The sequence below is a fragment of the Zalophus californianus genome, chromosome 13 (assembly GCF_009762305.2).
Source record: "Zalophus californianus isolate mZalCal1 chromosome 13, mZalCal1.pri.v2, whole genome shotgun sequence".
NCBI lineage: Eukaryota > Metazoa > Chordata > Mammalia > Carnivora > Otariidae > Zalophus > Zalophus californianus.
In genome coordinates this window covers 14,092,483-14,114,913 of record NC_045607.1, presented here as the reverse complement: position 1 = coordinate 14,114,913, position 22,431 = coordinate 14,092,483, and the positions used below count along the sequence as shown (strand labels likewise).

The following is a 22,431-nucleotide window of genomic DNA, read 5'->3' as shown; positions in this document are numbered from 1 at the left end:
GAGTAATAGGCATTTCCAATGGAAAAGACTCAACTCTACAAAAACTCTATTTTTGGGTTTGAAAAATCAGATCAATATTTATAGCTTGAATAAGAACAAGGAGAAATGTGCCTCTCAATACTTAAACATACATAAATTCCGGAGTCCCCATAACCTCCATACAAATCATCCCACACCCAACCGCCCCCTCCCTATTTCTTTTAAGATGATGACTACACAATTCGCAAGTACATTTTCTCTATCTCCAAGGTGACGTCGGTGGTGAAAAACTATGTTCTTCCTGAGAGCTCAGAGAAGCCAACAAGGAAATTATCTAAATCATGCAGGCAGGGCCCACGTTGGGGAAAAGGGCCCTGGAGCTCAGGAAAGTGACCTGGGGGTAGATCTGGATCTCCAAGTGCCCACGGCCTCTGACTACATCACAAAGATAAAAGTCAAATCAAACTGGGTTCAAAACCCAGCTCTCCTACTGACTTGCTACGGGACGCTGGGTAGTCACTTAGCCTCTCTGGGCCCCAGCTTATTCATAAAACAGGGGATCACCACCATCCCATCAAGGAGTTGCTCTGAGGCTCTGTCAAAGGCTTGCTGCATCACAGGAAGCTCAAAGCAACACTGGCTTCCTCTTCCCTGTCCCTTCTCCCCACAGTGCCGCCCCCATCACTGCCCCCACTTGGGTGGGGGAGAAAGCCTCTCCTCCCCGTGAGCCTTGCCTGGCAAGCGCAGTGATAGCCAGGAAAAATCATTTCCCGATATTCTGAGACAACAAACAAAACCTATTTACTGAGTGCTTGCTAAATGCCAGGCTTTGAGCAAGGAGCCTGATTTATCTTCTCTCTGTTCCCTACCTAACCCTAAACAGTTATGCACTGAGAGACACCCCACAGCAGTTCAGAATGCAGGCTCCACAGCCAGAGCACCTGGCGTTCCTGCCGGTGTGACCCTGAGCAAGGGACTTGGCCGGTCTGTGCCTGGGTCATCATGTTTTTGGTTTTGTTTTTGTTTTTAAAAAAGAATGATAAAAGTATTTACCTCACAAGGCTTCCTGAAGGGATGAACTGAAAGGATGTGTGAGAAGGGTGCCTCACGTGGGGCTGGTCCCCCACACACTGCTAGGACCATGGCTGTTAGGACAACCGCTACAGATGAGGCAGCAGAGGCTCAGAGAAGGGGACAAGGCTAATCAGCGACAGAGCAGAAGGTCAACCCAGCATGGTCTGGCAGTCACACTGACACCCTAAAACACCCCGGTGCTTCCCGGGGAACACAGGATGACTGAACCAACAATGACATTTTAATTAAAATTCAGAATTTGGGGCTGGAAGACTCTTGTTTCAGTTCCAGCTCTACCGCTGATGACTAAGTTTCCCTCCCTCTCAGAGCTGTGCCCTCGTCAGTATTTGGGACCTAGCATCTATACAGCCTCGTGGGGCCAGTGCAAACACCATGAATGGAAAAGACCACTCTAGGCTGCAAAGTATAGCACCAGTGCATCTGCCTTCTGCACCCAGAAGCGCTTTGTGCTGCCATCCCTCCTTGTATCTAAGAAGAGCCAGGCTTTCAGGTGGAGAATGGGAGATGGGCCAAGAGACTTCAAAGACCGAGAATGAAGTTAACTAGTGTCACTGAATACTTGCTTAATGTGGACAGAAACTTTTAACATCTAGGAGACAGGATTTTTTAGCCAAGACACATCCTGCCTCCATCACGGTCACAGGAAGTGCCTGAGAATGAGCAGAAGGAGGGGCTCCATGAGATGTCTCCCCAAGAAGAGGCATTCAGTGAACACCGGGGTGACGTGGGATGGAGGCCAGGTACTGGGGACCGGGCTGTGTGGGCACGCGACAGCCTGCAAAGCAGAATCACTTCCAGGCTTAGCGCGGGTTAGGGGAGCCGCTCCCCCTCTCCAGGCCTGTTTCTTCCTCTGTAAAATCAAGGGCCTGAACTAGGTAAGAAGAGCAGGACTGCCGCAAGAGCAGGGGCTTGAAAATCAGCAGGTGCAAATTTAAATCCAGGATTGCACTTAAGACTAGTCAGTCTTTCTGTACGTCAGTGTCCTCATCCGCAGGAATGAAGACAATGGCCAGGACTCAGGGTGTGAGGGTACAAATTCTATACGCAAAGCGCCTAAGACAGGGCTGGAACCCACAAGCTGCTCATAAGGGTGGCTCCCGTTTCTGCTGAAACTCTGAAAGTTTAGGGTAAAAGGAACAAAATTCTGCCCCCTCCACTCTTAACCCACTGTCAGAACACAGTCTCCGCAGGGTGTCCACACTTGCCTCTTCTAAATGGACTATTCTCTTGGTCAGGAGATCTTCAACCTGCTGCACCTTCTTCTGAGCATCTTCTTTCGCCCGCTGAACCTCGGAGCCGCCCCCTTCAGCGAGGCTCTCAACTGCTTTGCTGCAAAAAGGGGCAAAAGTGTAAAATCCACGCAGGGACAGTGAGACAGGGATTTCAAAGGCCCCAGAGAGACAAGGACTATTTGTTCATCACTTCTATAGACCTGTGTTCTTTTTTTTTTTTTTAATTAGTATTTGTAATTCAAAAACACAGATAATGCAATATATGAATGTATCAAATCAATCAACATATACACCTTAAACATATACATTACATGCCAGGTATACATCAATTTAAAATACATATAAATAAACACAAATTAAGAAAGAATCATCTATAATCTTACCCGTCAGAAGAACTAAGTTAACATTTTAGCATACAGCCTTACAGACGTTCTCTACAAAAAGAGAATCATGTATCTATGATCTGATTTTATCACTTAATATACTATAAACATCCTTCTGGGTCAATAAATATAAATCTCTATCATTTTTAGAGCCTACATATTAATTCGTGTGTAAAATATACTGTAATGTATTAAATCAATCCCCTATTTTTTACTGAAGTACAGCTGACATACCTCAATCCCCTATTTTTAAAACATTCAGATGGAAAAAAATTTAGATTTCTAACTTTACATGTTTGTCTGAAAATACTTCTAAAGCACAAAGCCCATTATAAAGTACTCAAATGTCAGTGTTATTATTTATTGTATTATAAGCAATGCTATACAAACTGTGGAAAGAGCCCAGATGTCCATCGACAGATGACTGGATAAAGAAGAGGTGGTATATACACACAATGGAATATTATGCAGCCATCAAAAGGAATGAGATCTTGCCATTTGCAACGACGTGGATGGAAGTGGAGGGTGTTATGCTGAGCGAAATAAGTCAATCAGAGAAAGACAAGTATCATATGACCTCGCTGATATGAGGAATTCTTAATCTCAGGAAACAAACTGAGGGTTGCTGGAGTGGTGGGGGGTGGGAGGGATGGGGTGGCTGGGTGACAGACATTGGGGAGGGTATGTGCTGTGGTGAGCGCTGTGAATTGTGCAAGACTGTTGAGTCACAGATCTGTACTTCTGAAACAAATAATACATTATATGTTAAAAAAAAAAAAGAAGAAGATAGCAGGAGGGGAAGAATGAGGGGGGGGAATCGGAGGGGGAGACGAACCATGAGAGACGATGGACTCTGAAAAACAAACTGAGGGTTCTAGAGGGGAGGGGGGTGGGGGGATGGGTTAGCCTGGTGATGGGTATTAAAGAGGACACGTTCTGCGTGGAGCACTGGGTGTTATGCACAAACAATGAATCATGAACACTACATCAAAAACTAATGATGTAATGTATGGTGATTAACATAACAAAAAAATAAGCAATGCTATAATAAAAGCATCCTTGTATGTTTATTATCTAGTGATTTCCTAGGGTCAATTCCCACAAAGGGTATTACTGAGTCACAGGGTGAGCACACGTCTAAGACTTTTGAAAGCTATTGCCAAATTTCCCACCAGGACACTTCCAACAAAGTACCCCTCCACTAGTGGCGGGAGAAGGGGAGAGACGGTCTAACAAACCAACGTGCAAAGGAGCAGCATGCCACAAAAATAAATCTGAGGGATCAAGGGCTTTTATACATCAGCTGTTGCCAACCGGAGGGGAAAGCATTTTAAATACAGCATGATCCGTCTGTTGAGCACCAGCTACCACTAAGGGCATGAGGAGAGGAGTCTGCGCGAGCAGCCCCCACTCCGTAAAGTGCAGAGTTCACACTGCTGTGGCACCACAGAATATTCTGTCCAGTGGACGACGAGTGGTGGGGATTACACACCAAAATCAGACCCAGGACCGCAACCACGGACGCCTTTCATTTTGGTTCTCCTCAAAAGAAAAACAGTGTCAGATATGAATTTGTGAGACATATACTCACAGCAGTTCTCATCAGATTTCTAAAATGATTGCAGGTTTCTAGAAGGCAAAATAATAAAGGAAATGGCTCCACCTAAAGCTGGTTTCTCAAAAAAACTGCAACAGAACAGATTTACTCACCACTAGCCTCCCATGCCCTACTTTAGGGGTATATAAAATTTTCCCAACCAAGAACCATGTGATCAGACACTCACATGTACCGGCCATGTGAATTTTTGACTGAGAACAATGGAAAGTCAAGAGGGCCATACTTGCTGCCCAAGTATCAAACATGAGTTGCCTGCAAATAAAGACTTTATTCATATCGTGCTTCCTTGCACCAATAAGCCTTCAGAAGGCCCCAGTGTCATGACATCATTTGAATGGAATTCAATGTGAACAACTGAAAGAAAGAACACGGACGCTGAAAGAACACAGATTTGCTTCCAAAAGTAAACTCTATATGTCCTCAATGCGCCTCTGGGTGAATCACCTCTTACAGACAGGACAGCCTCTGAGAACTCATGTGCTAACACCGTGGTGGCCACTGCAAGGTGCCCCTTCCTCTCTGATCCGAGCGCCACCTGCTGTCCCTGAGGCCACCACCGCCTCTGCTGGGATGCTATGACAGGCCTCAGTCTACCCCTCTGAGCCGAGAACCAAGCCACCACTGCCACTTCCTGACTAACGCCATGAAATGTCCTCGGCCCCCACTCCCTCAGCTCATTTCTCCATCAGCGCCGTCTGGAGTTCACAGGGATTCAGTCGTTTCTATCACTCCTCAAGAGGTCTTACATACGGCTGAAATAATTCCAGAGTAGAGGCTTTTCTTCCTGAGCCTCGGATATGGGATGTTTCCAGTCCTGAATTCCCACTAACCACTGCAAGGGTTTTAGCCCTTGGGCTCTACAGAGCCTCCTCTAGGGAACGGTTCCTTCGACCCCCACCTCCCCCAACCCGCACCCCAACCCCTGCCCGGCGAGGGCAAATACACCATCTCCTTCCTATCGGTCCGGATCGAACCTTGGTGTTTCAGAGTCAGAATCATATACGTTGTCAAGAGGCAGACTACAATTTTTACCAAGTACTGGTATTATTCAGTTTGTTTGCATTTTAGTTATACCAATAAAATATATTCCCAATAATAAATGGTCCAACTTTTCATTTATCATCTTTGTATTTTACAGTTACTGTAGCAATAAAATTTATACTCGGCAGTATGGTGCAATTTTCCTCTACTAATGGAATTGTTATTTTTGTTTGTGTTTTAAAGCTACAGAGATAAAATTTACTCCCGACAATATGTCTGCTTTTGTTTTTAATGTCCCCTTATTGTAACTGATAAATATAGCAATGAAAAGCCAGCACACATGCATGTTTACTCCACAGCAAGGCAGAGTGGGCTCCAAAGCCAGACCCATCCCAGCTCTGTTACCAACCTGGGCAGGCCCCCTCCAACTCCTCTGAGCCCCAGTTTTCTCCGCACTCAAATGGGAACACCAGCTGCCTCACATCATTGTTGTAGAATTGATAAAGTGTGTCAAGTGCCTGGCACAGGGTCTCGGGCAAAGTAGGATCTCAATAAATGCCAGTTCACTCCCCCTACCCTGTCTCTCCTGATAGAATCTGGGCCAACAGACAAGAGAGAGAGCAAGACCTAAGGCGAGGCAAGGGTGGCACAAAGTGGTCTAATCCAGTATTTCACCTAATACAAAAAAGAACCTTCTATAAATACCACCGCCCCCGCCCCGCTACCCCTTTTAACTGCCAACACTTCCTCTTGATTCTTTCCATTTTAATTATAGTGCTTGAGAAAAAGCAGGGGCTTTTCCTGTGACAGATCCCATATCTCCCACCGGCCCCCGCCCACCATAAAAACCACCACCATAAAAGCCTAAAAGGGAGTTGAGAGCATTAATAAAGGTTATCTTTGCACCACAAGAATGTACCACACACACACGCTTGGAGGTGCTGGGCAGTTAGGGGAAAGGGAAAGGCAATTTCGCAGGGACATGGTAGACACTGTGCTTGTCCTACGGCGGGCAAAGCGCACAAAGGCCCCACAAAGGAGGAATGGCTGAGAAGCCCCATATTCCGCTGAAGGAGAAAAGGCTCTTGTCTTGGTGTTGAAGACACAGAGTCATGTTGGAGAAATAAGAATCACACACGTGAAAATAAAAAAAGAATACGAAACCAGTGCTGGACCAGAAGTTAGGGGCTTGTGTTCAAATCCCAGCTTCTACCACCCGGCTGACGGGGTATTCATCACAGTCCTTCCCTTCTCCAGGCCTTAATTCCCAACTCTCTAAGCTGAGGTTTTCCTCAAGATTTGCCCAGCTCCCAGGAGAATGATAGCATGCAAATGGATGCAAGAGTGTTTTATAAACTGTAAAGTGCTGGGGCCCCGGGGTGGCTCAGTCAGTTCAGTGTCAGATTCTTGATTTCAGCTCAGGTCATGATCTCAGGATTGTGAGATTGAGCCCTGTGTCAGGCTCTGCGCTGGGCATGAAGCCTGCTTGAGATTCTCTCTCTCCCTCTCTCTCTGCTCTTCCCCTCCCCCTCCAAAAAAAAGATATAAATAAATAAACAAACTGTCAAGTGCTGCACACATATGGGAGTGTGAATCTATGCCAGAGAAGCTTGTGAAGAGACTGAAATGCAGGCTCCGGGCAGCCATGTGGGATTCACCATGAGCCTCTATGTCCGGTAAGTAACAGGGAAGACATCTGGACTGGGAGGGGGTAGGAGGCAGAAGTGGTCAGCGGGGCAAAGCTAGAGCAACAGGAACAGAACATTTTTAGTATCTATGAGCAGTGTGTGCGATAAAGAGCTGGTGGGGAGAAAGCTAGAACAGTTAAGTCACTGTAAACATTCTTAAAAACAGAGCTCATGATCTCAAGCCCTAACCTAGAAGTCATCCCTGACATCCCCCTTCCTATCCATTACCAAGCCCTGTTGATTTTCCTCACCAAATGTCTTTCTAACCCACCCTTCCATCTCCATCACTAGTCTCTCACCTAAACACCTAGGCTAGCCTCCTAACTGGTCTCCCTTCATGCTCTTGTCAACAAGCACTTCCCACTCAGCATCCACAGTGACCTCCACAAAACTAAACTCTCCTTGTGTCCACTGCTCAAAACCCATGACTCTTTTCCATTTATCTTGGGATAATCCTGCTGTGGCCTCAAGACCCTCCAGGACAAGAGGGAGACCCCCCCACACAAACTCCCCATATTTCCTCAGACCTACACGCACACCAGTTAATTCCTACGGGCTCCTCGGATCTCACCTGAGCGCCACCTCCTCAGGGCCCCTTCCTTGTCACACATCTCCATTTGCAGGTCTGCTCCTACTCCATTAGCACTCATCGCTCCTCTTATCTTTCTCACAGCTCTTTTCCCACTTTGGATTCGTACATTTATTATTCCAAGTATTTTATTGCCATCGTCCCTTCTAGAACGTGTGTCTGTCTGGATCACCACTGCACCCCCGGGAACCTAGTCCAGTGTAGCCCACAACAGCTGCTTAATAAATATTTGCTGGATAAATTAATAAAACTGGTCAGGCCAAAAAAGGTGTTTGGGCAGCCTGGAGAACCTACACATACAAACAGGTGCACGAGCCCTGAAACCATTCAGCCCTGTGTGGCCTGGAAGAGAGTACGCAGCCTTTGTGAGTTTGGGTTCCCGCAGGTAAATGCCTGCGAACAAGTCCTAGCCAAGACCTGTAGCAGGCAGGGACAAAACAAACCAAGTTCAAATTCTACTACCGACTTCCAGGCTTGGTAAAGTGAATTTGACCTCCTGCCAGAGAAATGATGGGCTTCAAAAACAAAAACAAAAAAACCAAAAACAAAATAGCAACAACAACCCAAACAAAACAAAAACTTACTACTCTAATTTACTCGTTCACTCACTCATTCATTCACTCGTTCAGAAAATAGCACGTGTGCAGGGCCGCCATAACTCAGAGAAGCCCGGGAACCTCTAGGCTCCTCAAAGCCAGCAGCAGCCCAACTTCCAGCGGCCAGCTGTGTGGCACTGAAAGGAATGATATGGCCTGGCCCAGAGCGGTGCAGCTACGTCCTAAACCAAAGACACCATGCTCCTGGCCCACCATATCCAGCAGGAGCTCAGCTCCTGTGACGAATGAAGCGTTTCCACCTAAGCTTTCAGCCACATCCTTGGTGGGTCAGCCCTGGGAAGTCTTATTCCACGCACACGGAGCAAAACTCTGTACGCTTCGGTGTCCCACTGGACCCCCAAACGCCCTCTGTCACTGTGCCTCCGTGAGACTCCAGGTGTGTGATACAACTCACCAGTCTTTGCTGAGCCACCGGCATGAGGGGAGGTCTCTGCAAATCCTCAGTATACGGCACAATCACACAGAAAGTGTTTATGAATGAATGGATAACCTAATCGAGTCACAGACTGTAGTCTCTAAACTGGGATTGTTGTTCAATAAATATTTAAATTAATTACATGATTAACTAAAATAATAGTTTTCAGCAGAACACCTCTTTGAAACAAAATATTACAAGAAACCCCAGTGCACTGAACAGATACAGAAACGAGTTACTCTGAATAAAGCCCTATCCTCTGCGTGCCCAGCCTCACTCACCACGGGAGTCCCTCAGGACCCCCGCCAGCCCCTAGGGCTTTCACAGCAATGAAAATGAACAAGCTACCACTAGAATTCAGGACAGGGCCGGATCGCACAAATACAGTGCCGAGGAAGGAGGCCAGGTGCAAAACGGTGCGTGTAGAGTGTACGAGTCCATTCCTATAAAGTTCGGAAGCGGGCAGAACTAAGCAATGATGCTATCGGCGGTCAGCACAGTGGTTATCCTGGTGGAGAAGGCTAAGTTCTGGGAGCACAAAGGGGACTTCTGGGGGGCTGGTGATGTTCTGGCTTTTGATCTGGATCGTAGCCCCATGAGTTGTGTTTGCTTCGTGAAAAGTTATCATGCTGTACCTTTAAAATGGAATCGTTTTCCCCGTTAAGTATATTACACTTCAAAAGTCTGGTGAAAGATAAATAAAAACGAACACCTCCTTGGCATCCTCAGGGGCCAGCGGGAGCAAACTGGCTTAGAAAGCGCAAGACTGCGTTCTACTGCCCCACCAGCCTCCACCACCGGGACCCCAGGCATCCTGCAAGCTGGTGACAGGATGACAGGTACTCACGAGGCTTTGATGAGCAACCGCTCTCTCTCCTGGAGTTCCCGCTTCAGACTCTCTACTTCCACCTTGAGTTCGATGTTCTTCCAGTCAAGATCAGGAGAGAAAAGAAACATGAAAAATACGGAACACACGAACGTGAACGTCTGCAGTGGGGAAACTGCTTTCAGCACAGACTAACTTACATGGGGCCTATAATAGGCAGATGCTAGATTCAAAACCTCATTAGCCTCAGGGCACATGGAGAAGGGGATTATTAAACACTGGTGGTCTCAAAAGAAAACCCTGGATTTCTCAAGACTTGGAACAATTATGTAAATTTTCCAAGCTTCTAACAGCCAGAGCATTCAAACACTGAGGCATAAATGTCATACAAGTGAGGCTGATTTAAAAATTGCCCTCCGCCAAGCAAATTTACAAGCAATTCTGCAGTTTGCTTTTACCATTCCAAGGCAATTACTTCTGGTTGTTTACAATCACGCATGTGGTGGCTATAGCAGTGGGAACATGTTACAGCTTCAAAAACAAACAAACAAACAAAAAAACCACAACACGTGGATGGTTAGTGGGAGGCCACATCACTGCCCATCTCATTTCAGTGGTTTCAGTGTAAGATCTCAGGTCTGTAAGGGACACCACAGTGTTCTCCAACCAACCATCCTCCTCTTAACGGACTGGAATGAAAGGAGTCACACGTGGCCTTGGGCTTCTAACTCACGTGAGAACCCAAAGACAGAATCTCTGGCAAACAGACTGCAATGTGAGACAGTGGGGCAGTGGTGCGCTGCCCAAACTAGTCCACAAGTGTATTCCAGACAGAATATTAGATGAACTCAAGTAGGAGAGACTGGGGTCTGAGTGTGTAGTTTGCACGGGGTTGCTATACACCCAGGATTTCTCTGAAATCTTGTTCCTGTCTGGTTTTAATAATTCATGCCAATTTTACATTCTACTCCATAATACATGCATATTATTTTAAATAAAAATCCCATTTCCAGTAAAATTTACAATCTCAGGGGACATGCCTCCCACCTTTCTGCCAAGCGGCCCTGGGGGAACAAGGACCCCAGAATGAGAAGTCATCTGGAATGAAAGCCAATCCGTTCATGAGGACAGGGGTTCAAATTCTGCCTCCCCTCTTTACCAGGAGGAAACTGTCGTAAGTCAGTGGCTGCTCATTTATTCCTTCTGTCATGTCACAGATATATACCAATCACCTGTCACAGGCCAAGCATGGGGCTCGGCACTGGGGAAACCGTGGTAAACAAAGGCAGACACAGGCCCTGGCTTCGTGCTGGCATCAAACATGAAATTGGAAACACCAGCCTGTAATCGTCCTTGGAAGCACAAGTCCAGGAGGTAAGAAAGTAGTTTCTCCTTTTGGGCCACCCAAGCGTCAAATGAACAATACGAGCCCATCTGACACGGGGGATGCGAGGAGGAGCGAATGAGCTAACAGATGAGAAGAGCCTAGCAGATGGGGCGCAAAATTTTCTTCACTGTCAACAACAGGAACTAAACAAGTCATCTGTGAGGCCGAAGTTTTTCTAAAAAAAGCTGATCTTTGCAGAAAGGACACTGCATGCCAGTGCATCGGTCTTCAACTGGTTCTGTGAAAACCCTTCAGAAAGAGGGTTCCTTTTCCACTCTAGGAAGGGCAGAGAGTTTCTGTGTAGGAACTGACACCAGATATTCTAAACTGCTTTCTGACGAACTAACTGGCACCCCAACACAGGGATACAAGAGGATGGAGGACTCACGTGTCCACAAGGCTGTTTTTCTCAAGCCCAATCCCTCAAGTTATAAACTTATACACGTGATAATTAGTTTCCAAACCAAAAACCAAGACACCGTACAAGCTGAAAATGGAGTAATATTATAAAAAAGAATAAAGAAGCTCTTAAACCACTGTTAAGGTATCCAAGATATTGTTAAAGAAAAATGCAAGGTGCAGAACAGAATGTGCCTGCGTTTATGTAAAAAGGGGATTTATACACATACACACACACACACACACACACACACACACACACTTGCTTGTGTATACATAAAATTCCTCTACATAAATAATTAACAATATCGGTTAGATCTGGGGAACTAGGAGACAACGGTAGATGAAAGTCTTTTTTAGTGTATTCCTTTGATGTTTTTTTGAATTTTGAGCCATGCACTTATCTAAAAACTTGAAATAAAAGTACAATTAAATCAGGTCATCTAATCAGACTGTGTAAAAAGAAAAAGCTAAACAGCATAGGACAATGAGGTCAGCAGGTCTACGTTCAAAATCCACCCCTCACAGTAGCTATGTGACATCAAGCAAGTTACTGATCTTCCCTGAACTTCAGTGTCCTCTTCTGTAAGATGAGAATCTCCACTGCATAGGGCTGTCTTGACAATTAAAATTAAGATGATGAATGTACAAATGCCCAGGACAGTGCCTGACACAGAGCAAGCAATCAACACACTTTGCCTCCCTATCGCCCTAGAAGTATGTAACCATACTTACCTATAAAATGTTTTAGACTATTGGTTTTCCTTCAAATTGTGATTGCATCTTCACTCCCTTCCAGAAAACGGGATATTCTCATTGCCTTTCCACCCCCACACTACAGAAAAAAAACTGTCTTAAGGGACAAGGGGCCTTTTCAATTCTTGAAAAGCCTCAGAAGTACAATACAATCCCTCTTCAAGACAAGGCCATTTAAGTTCATCTGCTGGAACTCAAGGAGAGGTCCTTTTCCCCCCTTCAAAAGTTTCCACGTGCAAACTTCAGAAGAGAAAAGATGGAATAATTCCCAGGCCAACAGCTAATCTACTGGAGAAAGCCAAAAACTGGGCACTAAGATATTGTTTGTACTCAAGTCTTTTCAAGAAGGCCAAGTTCTGTTTTCCACTCTCAGGCAGAGGCCGCCAGGTTGAGACTTCAGACAGGAACAGCTGTTTTTCTGACAGTTTACAAGCAAGTACACAAGGAATCCAGAAGAGTCACAGCCCAGAAAACTGACAGTCCTAACTCTGGGCTGCCAAGGGAAGCTCGGTAAGACAATGATAACAATTGTCAAGCACTGACTGTGTGCTGGGGCTCTTCATCTGTCATCTCATTTTAATCCACACAAATAACTCTATGATGGAGGGATGATCACTTCCCTCTGAAAGCAAGCCCAGAGAGCTGAGTTGACCTGCCTACAGTTAGTTGGTAACAGTAGTTACCTGGAGTCTGCAATTCCAAAGACATTCTACCACTTCACTGCTTTTATCTAAGTCATAAATAATTTAGAAAAGGCAACGGAAATAAAGATAGTAAATCAGAATTCAGATTTTAAAACGAGAGAAAAGATTCCCTTAAAATGAATCTTGTATCTCTTTGCTTAATATTAAGGTCATCCTATTGTCTTTATGCTATCCATAATCAATTCAAATTAAATGAAAGCAGCTCTGTCTATTCAGGCTAACTCTGAGAACAAATATTAATTAAATTTCTGCTGGGAAGGACTATGAGCAAAGACACCAGGGGTGGCAGTGAGAAGTGGGACCTCACAGTTTTATAGACGTGTTCGGTGGGGCCATCAAATTCCTGTTGCATTCTTTCCTCCAGGAAATAGATGCGGAGCTTTAGATTAAAGTTTTCTTTCTTCAATTCAGTGATTTGCTGGAAAATAAGCACAGAAGGGTTATCGAAAGCAAGGTCTAAAGCATGGTACCTGCATTAATCCCCATAGTTCCTAAGGCTACGAATGGACTGAAATGTTAAATACTACAGAAAACTCCCCTCTGCTGCAAGTGTACCAAGCCAGGATTAAGTGGTTCTCACTAGCCAAATTTAAGACAAGCCAAGCACTGGAATGATTCTGACTGAGGAAAGGATTCATGTCTCCACACTGGTAAATAAGTAAGGAAAGAAAGAGAAGAAAGAAAACGGAAGGAAAGTAAGAGGCAAATCTCTTCTTTACAAAAGAAATCCAGTTAATAAATGTAGAAAAATAAAAGGAACAGAAAACCACCATTATACAACCACTACAGTAATAACTGATTCAGGTAAGAATCACCAGTGCTAAAAGCATTAGATAAAAGATCACCGGAGAAAATGATATTCACCCAGCTTCAAGATATTATCCCATAGATGGCTTATTAATTACAAAAAGAAAAGCTAGTTACATTTATTTATTTTAAAATTTACTTATTTGAGAGAGAGACAGAGCATGCAGTGCATGGGGAGAGGGAGAGAGAATCTCAAGGAGACTCCCCACTGTGCACAGAGCCTGACACGGGGCTCAATCTCACAACCCTGAGATCATGACCTGAGCCGAAATCAAGAGTCGGATGCTTAACGGACTGAGTCACCCAGGCGCCCTGGTACCGTTACAATTTAGGAATCCAATAGACACTGCCTAAATCAAGGGAATATATTAAATATCACCAGTGGTAGAACAAAGTGACATGCCACACCTCCTGAAATGAATCACTGAAAGCAAGCAATTTCATTTAAAATGTTCCTGCCCACAACTTTTAGCCTGCACCTGATCAAGGAGTCCACCAGACAAAGCCAAATATAAGGACATTTGCAAAATAACAGGCCTGAACTCTTCAAAAATCTTAACAATCTGAAGGCAAAAATGGTTGGGGAACTCTTTAATAAATCGAAGTAATGGAGGCATGATTACTAAGTACAATGAAAACATACACTAAATCTTGAATTAAAAAAAAAAAAAAAAAAGCTCCATGAGGCTAAGTGAGGGAATCTGAACAACAACTTTGTATTAGGTAATAGCATTATGATTTTGCAGGAGAATGTCCTAAGTAAGAGATACATGCTATGTACTTAAGGATGCTGTCGTGATGTCTGCAATTAACTCTCTAATGAAAAAAAGAAGAAAGCAAATGTAGCAAAATATTAATTGATGAACCTAGACGTAGTATATATGGTTGGTTGTTGGGCTATTTTGCAAATTTCCATAGGTTCACTTTGCTTGTTCATGGATATGCCCATAGATATCATGGGTCATAAAACAAACCTAACAAATTTCAAAGAACTGAAATCAAACCATGTTCTCTGACCATAATAAACTTAAACTAGAAATCAGTAACAGAAAGAAATTGGAAAATCCCCAAATACTTAGAAATTAAATAACACATTTCTAAACAATCCATGGGTCAGAGAGGAAGTCTCAAGGGAAATCAGAAGATATTTTGAATTTAATGAAAATGCAAATATATCAAAATTTGTAGGATGCTGTTAAAGTGGTGACTGGGGAAAATTTATACTATTAAATGCATTAGAAAACAAGAAAGGTTTCAAATCAACAATCTAAGCTTCTACCTTAAGAAGCTATAATAAGAGCAAAATAAACCCAAAGCAAGCAAAATGACAGATATACTAAACACAAGAGCAGAAAACAATAAAATGGAAAGCAGAAAAATAACAGAAAAAAAGCCTACTTAAAAAGATGGCTCTTGGGGCACCTGGGTGGCTCAGTTGTAAGCGTCTGCCTTTGGCTCAGGTCAAGATCCCAGCGTCCTGGGATTGAGCCACATCAGGCTCCCTGCTCAGCAGGAGGCCTGCTTCTCCCTCTCCCACTCCCCCTGCTTGTGTTTCCTCTCTCGCTGTATCTCTCTCTGTCAAATAAATACATAAAAATCTTAAAAAAAAAAAAAAAAGATGGTTCTTTCAAATGACTGATGAAATTGATAGACCTCTGGCAAGACTGCCAAAGAAAAAAAGAGAGAAGACATAAGTTACCAATATCAAAGAACAAAAGAAAGGTCATCACTTCAGATCCCACAGCAATTAGAGGGATAGTAAGAGAATAATACATACAATTCTATGCACATAAATTGGACAACTTAGATGAAATAACACAATTTTGTGAAAAGCACAAATTATCAAAATTCACCAAAGAAGCAAGAGATAACCAGAATAGTCTTATATCTATTTTAAAAATTGAATTTGTAATTAAAACCCTTCCAGAAAAGACAATTGCAAAACAAGGCGATTTCAGTAGCAATCTCTACCAAATATTTAAAGAATAAATAACACCATTTCTATACAATCTCTTCCAGAAAACAGAAGGGAACTTTCCCACTTCATTTTATGAGGGCAACATTACCCCAATACCAAAACCAGACAAAAACATTACAAGAAAACTATAGACTAAGTCACCCATGAATATAGATGGAAAATCAACTAAATTTTAGCAAATTGAAAAAGCAGATTAATACATCATGAGTGGGATTTATCCCAAGAATGTAAGGCTAATTCAACATTCAAAAGTCAATCCATATAATCTACCAGACTAAAAAACTAAGAAGAAAAAATATATATAATCACATCAACAGGTGCAGAAAAAGCATCTGACAAAACCCAACAGCCACTCAAGATAAATACTCAGCAAACTAGGAATTAAAGGAAACTTCCTTAATCTGCTACAGGGTATCTACAAAAAACCTATACATTTACAAACAACGTATTTAATTAAAGATGAAAAGCAATGCTACTTCCCCAACACTGGGAACAAGGAAAGGATACCCACTCTCACAATTCCTATTCAACATTGCATTTGAAGTCCTAGACAATGTAAAAGGCATCCAGTTTGGAAAGGAATAAATAAAACCCATCTTTATCTGAAGACAATATGATTATCTATGTAGAAAATCTCAAGAAATCTACAGAAAAAATCCTAGAATTCACGAATTTAGCAGTCAATATGCAAATATCAAGCATATTTCAATAAACTAGCAACAACTGGAAACTGAAACTTTTTTAAATACCATTTTATAATACTGCCAAAAAATGTAAATCTATAAATATAAATCTAATAAAACATTATATATGCTTAAAACCACAAAATGCTGAAGAAATCAAGGACCTAAATAAGTGGAGATTTACCAAATTCATGGATTGGAAGACAATATAATAAAGATGTCAATTCTCTCCAAACTGATCTATAGATTTAACATAATCCCAATCAAAATGCCCACAGGATTTCTGATAGGTAGAAACAAGCTGATTATAAAATTGATATGGAACAGTAAAAGAGCTAGATGGGTGAAAACAACTTTGAAAAAGAATCCAATCAAGCAGACAATTACAGCTAACTGATTTTTGACAAAGCTGCTATTAACCTTAAAAATAAAACTGCCAGTTTTTCTACCAGCAAAAGATGGGTTTATTCAGGAATAGCAGAGGACCGCAATCCAGGACAAGTAAGCTGTGGCAAAACCATAGGCCAGTCCAGAGAACAAAGGCAAGAAATGCTGTTTTACCCAGGAAAGGGGGACACCCGAAAGGGCTGAAAAATCCACTGGGGTAAACTGGGAGCTAGAAGTATGGCGGCTTCTCACTGGATGACAGTCTCTCGTTGGCTGGGCTGTTGCCGGGTGGAATAAGAAACCTTCCTTCCTCTTGTTAGGGCAGTAAAGTATCTAGGAGCAAGGACCCTCTCCTGCGGGCTCTGAGACTGCCAAGTGACAGGGCTGAAAGCTCCCTCTGCTGGCCTCCAACTCCGCTGCAAAGGAGGTTTTCCTTTTATTGATTTTCACAGTGCAAATACAATTCAACAGAGAAAGGATAGTCTTTTCATTCTCAACAAATGCCAATGGGAACGACTGGACATCTATCTACAAAATAATAAACCTGATCTGATGATTAGACATCTACTTACAAAAAAAAAAAATGAGCCTCAACTTATCATACCTTAAATAAGAGTTAACTCAAATTAGATCATAGATCTAAATGTAAAATAGAAAATTCTATAACTTTTAGAAGAATAGATAGGGGGAAGTCCTTGGGACCCAAAGCTAGGCTGAGTTCTTACCTGTAACTCCAAGGCCATGAGCCATTTAAAAAAACTTTTTTGATCAATAAATTGGGCTTCGGCAGAATTTAAAACATTTGCTTTGAAAAACAATGTTAAGAAAATGATTAGACAAGCTACCTACTGGGAGAAAATATATGCAAGTCACAAATCCAACATAGGAACTGTATCTAGAATACATAAATAACTCCCAAAATGTAATTATAAGAAAACCATCCAATTAAAAAGAAAAAAAAGAATAGGCCAAAAATTTTCAAAGGAACTTCACAGAAGACACACAAATAATCACAAGAGAAGATTTTCAACATCTTAAGTCATTAGGAAAACAGAAATTAAAACTACAATGAGTTTCAGTACCTATTAGAATGGCTAAAAAAATCCTTTTGAATTGAGAATACCAAATGCTGATGAGGATGTGGAGCAAATGGAATCCTCATACTCTGCTGATGGGAATGCAAAATGGCACAATCACTCTGCATAACAGTTTGGCAGTTCCTTACCGCACCCCCCCCAAAAAAAATCTACACTCACCATATGACTCAGCAATTCCAGTCCTAGGTATTTACCCTAGAGGAATGAAAACCTACATTTACCCAAAAACCTGTACACAAATGTTTACTACAGCTTTAATAAGAACCACCAAAACCCAGAAAGAACCCAAATGTTCTTCAAAAGGCGAATATATAAAGTGTACATCTATATGATGGACTAATACTCAGTAACTATGATACACACAACAACATGAATGAATTTCAAAGACCTTACGGTAAGGGAAAGAAGTCAGCCTCAAAAGATTACATTACTGTGTGATGCCATTTATAAGACATCTGGAAAAAGCCAAATTATAGGGACTGAGACCAGAGCATTAGTTGCCAGAGGTTTGGGGTAAAGAGAGGGTTTGACCACAAAGAGACAACACATGGGAATTTTTTGGCATTATGGAATGTTCTGTATTCTAATTGTGGTGATAGTTAGAACTGTACACACATATACCCAAAAAAACATATATATTTTATACATATACATATATATATGTATCTTGATTATGACAGCTCACAAGGGAATACACATTTGTCACAACTCATCCAACACTTAAAACTGGTGAATTTTGCTCATGTTAATTATATTTCAATAGAGTTGATTTAAAAAGAACTAAAATGAAATATAGTAAAATAGTAATGGCTGTACTTGAATGTTAATACATCCCCACAGCATTTTTAAAAATAATTGGTAAAGCATATAATACTTTTCAATAAACATATTTTTAGGACTGGGTAAAAGAAAATGCTAAGCAGACTCTGCATCAAACTGTCTATCCTTGGCCCTCTTGTTAACACTGAAGTTTTCAGTTTTGTCGCTAACAAGAACAGCCACAAAAAAAAAAAAAAACAATTGGTAAGTTCATTAAAGCCTCACTTCAGATGTTTTAAGGAAACAGCACATAAAACATTCATTCAAACAAAAAAGTCTACTCCACCAGATGCTTCCTATAAAGAGAAACCTTATTCTATTACTCAGCTACCAATAAAATATTTACGGAGGTTACTTAGAATACCTGCATTGTACACACTGCTACAATTCTTAACAACGCTTGAAAGAATATTTGTCCTATTTATAGGTAAAGGAGTTTTAAACAAAACAAGAGAAAGGTAAATCAGCCTTGACAAGGTTAATACAAACCCCAGACAGGCCCACGTGAACACAATGAAATACAGGCTCCATCTTTCCCACAACAACGCCAGCCCTGTTCTCCACTTAATACCACTTCCCTCGTTAAGGTTTTCTCTGACTAGCCCCATCACACTGGACTGGGGACCCTTCTAAATGTTTCCACATACCCTCTGCTTTCTTTACAATAGCAATTATCACACTGCATTATACCAGCTGGTAACCTGCTTTTCTAACCAAGCCATCTCCAAGAGACTGGGAGCCACACTTACCTCGTACGTTCTAGTCTGAAACGTAAGAGACAGTTACTAAATGCCCAATGGATGCCTGCCGGGCTAGCTGGCTGGACACATTTAAGAATTTCTTGGGGCGCCTCGGTGGCTCAGTCAGGTGTGCATCCGATTCTTGGTTTCGGCTTGGGTCATGATCTCAGCATTGTGGGATGGAGCCCCATGTCGGGCTCCACACTCAGTGGGGAGTCTGCTTGAGATTCTCCCTCCCTCTCCCTCTGCCCATCCCCCCACTTGCTTGTGCACACACACGCACACGCGCACGCTCGCTCGCTCTCTCTCTCTCTCTCTCCAAGAAAAAGAATTTCTTGAAGGCAATGTGATGCAAGGAGAGTCCCACAGACTTCAGATTCAGATCTGGTTCCCATCATACCACTGATTCTTGACCATCACTCTTAGAATTACATTCCATGCCATGGGCACAGAGAGTTGTGTGATCTGGCCCCACCGCTCCTCTCCAGCCTGATTATCCTCCTGTCCCTCATGCATGTGCCCACCTGACTGGCCTCCTTTCTGGTCCTCAAATATGCCAAGCCCATCTGCCAGCCTGGCCCTCCATCTCAGCTCAGAGGCCCATCCTAACTACCCGATCAAAAGTGGCCCCCATCACTACAACCTCCACCAAGTCACTCTTGAACACATAACTCTTAATTTTCTTGCTAGAACTCTTCACAATCTGTACTCGTTTATTTACACCTCTATTATTTATTATCACACTGATTATATGACTATGTTCCACTTCTTGAGGACAGGGACATTATCTGTCTGTTCATGGCTGTTTCCCTTGAGGTGTCAGCACGGTATCTGGAACACAGCGGATGCTCCATCAACATTTGTTAAATGCGTGAATAAACGGATGAATGACTACAATCCAAACCACCCTATTAGGTGTACGACCTTAGTCAAGTTCATTTTCCTGTGTGCCTCGATTCGTTTTCATAGATTAAAGGAATACGTATCTCAGAGACCAAGTATAGGATTAAAAGAAATCAATTAAGAATTTTTGGTATTGTGCCTAGCACGGCATAAGAACTTAAAATACATTAATATTCTTCTCATTTGTATTTTTCCCTTCAAGAGAATCAAATTCAATAAGATGAAGAAGAAAAAAAAAAACCTTGAGCTGGAAAAACTGAAAACAGCTTACCATATAGTAGGAACAAATAACCCCAAAATAAAACCCACCAAATACAACTTAGAAACTTAATGCTGAAACATAAGCTAATACACAAGCTGTACTTTGCCACATCCCGGCCCTTGGAACCCCAGGACTGTTATGGAACTGCAGTCATCTGAAACGGGAAATATCCCAACAGAATTATGGGTGGTGCTTCCCAAAGCTGGAGAGAGGCCCCAGCTCAGCAGCAGGACAGACTCTGAAGGAGCTGCTGTCACTCTGGCTTCCACCCACTCCCTGTCAAAAGCCTTGCCTGGCCTAGAGCTCCGTCAGGAAGGGAAGAAAAACAAAAACCAACAACTTAAAAAAGAATCAGGGCAACTCCAACCAGGCTCACCTCCACTGAAATCTAAGCAAGGGGCACCTAACTCTGGTGATCAGTTTCAGTGACTTGCAAGAGCCTGGGCTCCCCCCACCCAAAGCTGAAGCTCTCCCCGCCAGATCATCTTTGGACTCGAGGCAGCAAGGGCGAAGAGCAAGGGCCCTGGGGTCACCGGAAATAGATTGACCTCCCAGTGCCACCACCTGTGAGACATGTGACCTTGGGAAAATTATTTAACATCTTTGAGCCACTGTTGGCTCATCTATAAAATAAGGATAAAAATCAGTTACCTCACAGGAGTGTTGTGACAACAATATGAGTTACAGCACCTGGCAGGCAGGAAATAAGGACAGCTTTCAAAGGAATCCATGTCTCACTCAAGCCCTCGATAAACAGATCTTTGGACCATCATCAGTTTTTTTATGCTCTTTGAAAGTCCAAAAACTGTTAGACCACTCACCTAGACATCACAAAAACCATGACCTCTTGCTGCCCAAAGTTCACCACTGCTCAACCATACTACATGTGAGATCATTCTCCTCAGCAGCAGCTAAGTGAGGTTTGTAAAATGAGGAGGACACTTTGGAATCAATTTCTGATTCCAGTACTCTCCCTCATGTCCTCAAATCACAAAAACGGTTACTAGGCAAACATCTGTTTACTCCCAAACAATACTGTAGCCGTAACAGAATTTAAAAACTGGGCCGCAAACAACACTTGGAATATAACTAGATTATGAAACCAATCTTTTTATGTTCTTTTCAGCCTAGTCTTCTATCTTACATACTTTTCATGTTTTTGCAGAATCACGCATCATTATCAGGTGAGATGACTGCCCTAGGTTCCACCAAGCTGGCTCACAGCCAACTATTTAGTCACTCCTCTACTGAGCGTTTATGGATTCAGTGGGTCTCGTGGAAAGCGGACAGGTTTAACTTTGCCTTCTTTTAGTTTCTCAACACACCAAGCTCACAGGCAAGTCATTTGATCTCTCCAACCTCATCTGTGAAACATCTTCCTCAGGAACTTGTTGCAAAACAAAGAGACAACAAATGTAAAATATCATTCCCTTGTTCCCAATTTTTCACAATGGTACACAATGTGGCAACAAAGAGCTTCACACACAGAGCTTTTTCCTTCCACTGGGTTGTTTCCCTAGGACAAATTTCCCCAAAACAGATTACTGGGCTCAAGAATAATACTATTTTCATGACTATCAAAATCTCTTTCCAAATGGCCGTCAAAAAGATTGTAAAAATTTACACTGCCCAGCTTGCCATCTGGCCAGGTTCTGGAGGGCACGGGCAGGACGTGCAGAAGTGTGAGAACATACAGCATTCAATCTGGTAAGCAGGAGGCCAAGGATGAGCCATAAGCACGGGTGAACCCTGCACTTAACACTGACCCGAGAGCCCACCAGCCAGAAGCCAAACTTGAGTCCCAAGGCCTGAACACAGCCAGCACCACGGACAGTGGCCGCAACCCACACTCGGCCAGCTACAGTCCACTGACCTGCCTCCCGCAAGGTTCTTGGTCTCCTGCCTGTTCGAATCACACCCCTTGTTCTCCCTTCTTAGCCTCACCTGCCTGCTTACTGCTTGCTCTCCTATAACCCTGCATGCCCCCACCCCGATTACAAGCTCCACCCCCCTCCAACTAGCAGGTCTTAGCCACCTTCTCAACAACAACAGCTGCTTCCCGTGCTGAAGACCTGCTGCGCCAGGA

At 43.0% G+C, this 22,431-nt stretch overlaps 1 protein-coding gene across 1 annotated transcript in view; it reads right to left on the bottom strand.

The window, feature by feature from the left end:
• Positions 1-22,431, bottom strand: part of CDK5RAP2 (CDK5 regulatory subunit associated protein 2) — a 176,367-nt gene that overhangs the window by 134,452 nt on the left and 19,484 nt on the right. The window contains 3 exon segments of the mRNA XM_035723765.1: positions 2,280-2,403; positions 9,445-9,521; positions 12,977-13,087. Of these exon segments, the coding sequence (XP_035579658.1) occupies positions 2,280-2,403; positions 9,445-9,521; positions 12,977-13,087 (312 nt within the window).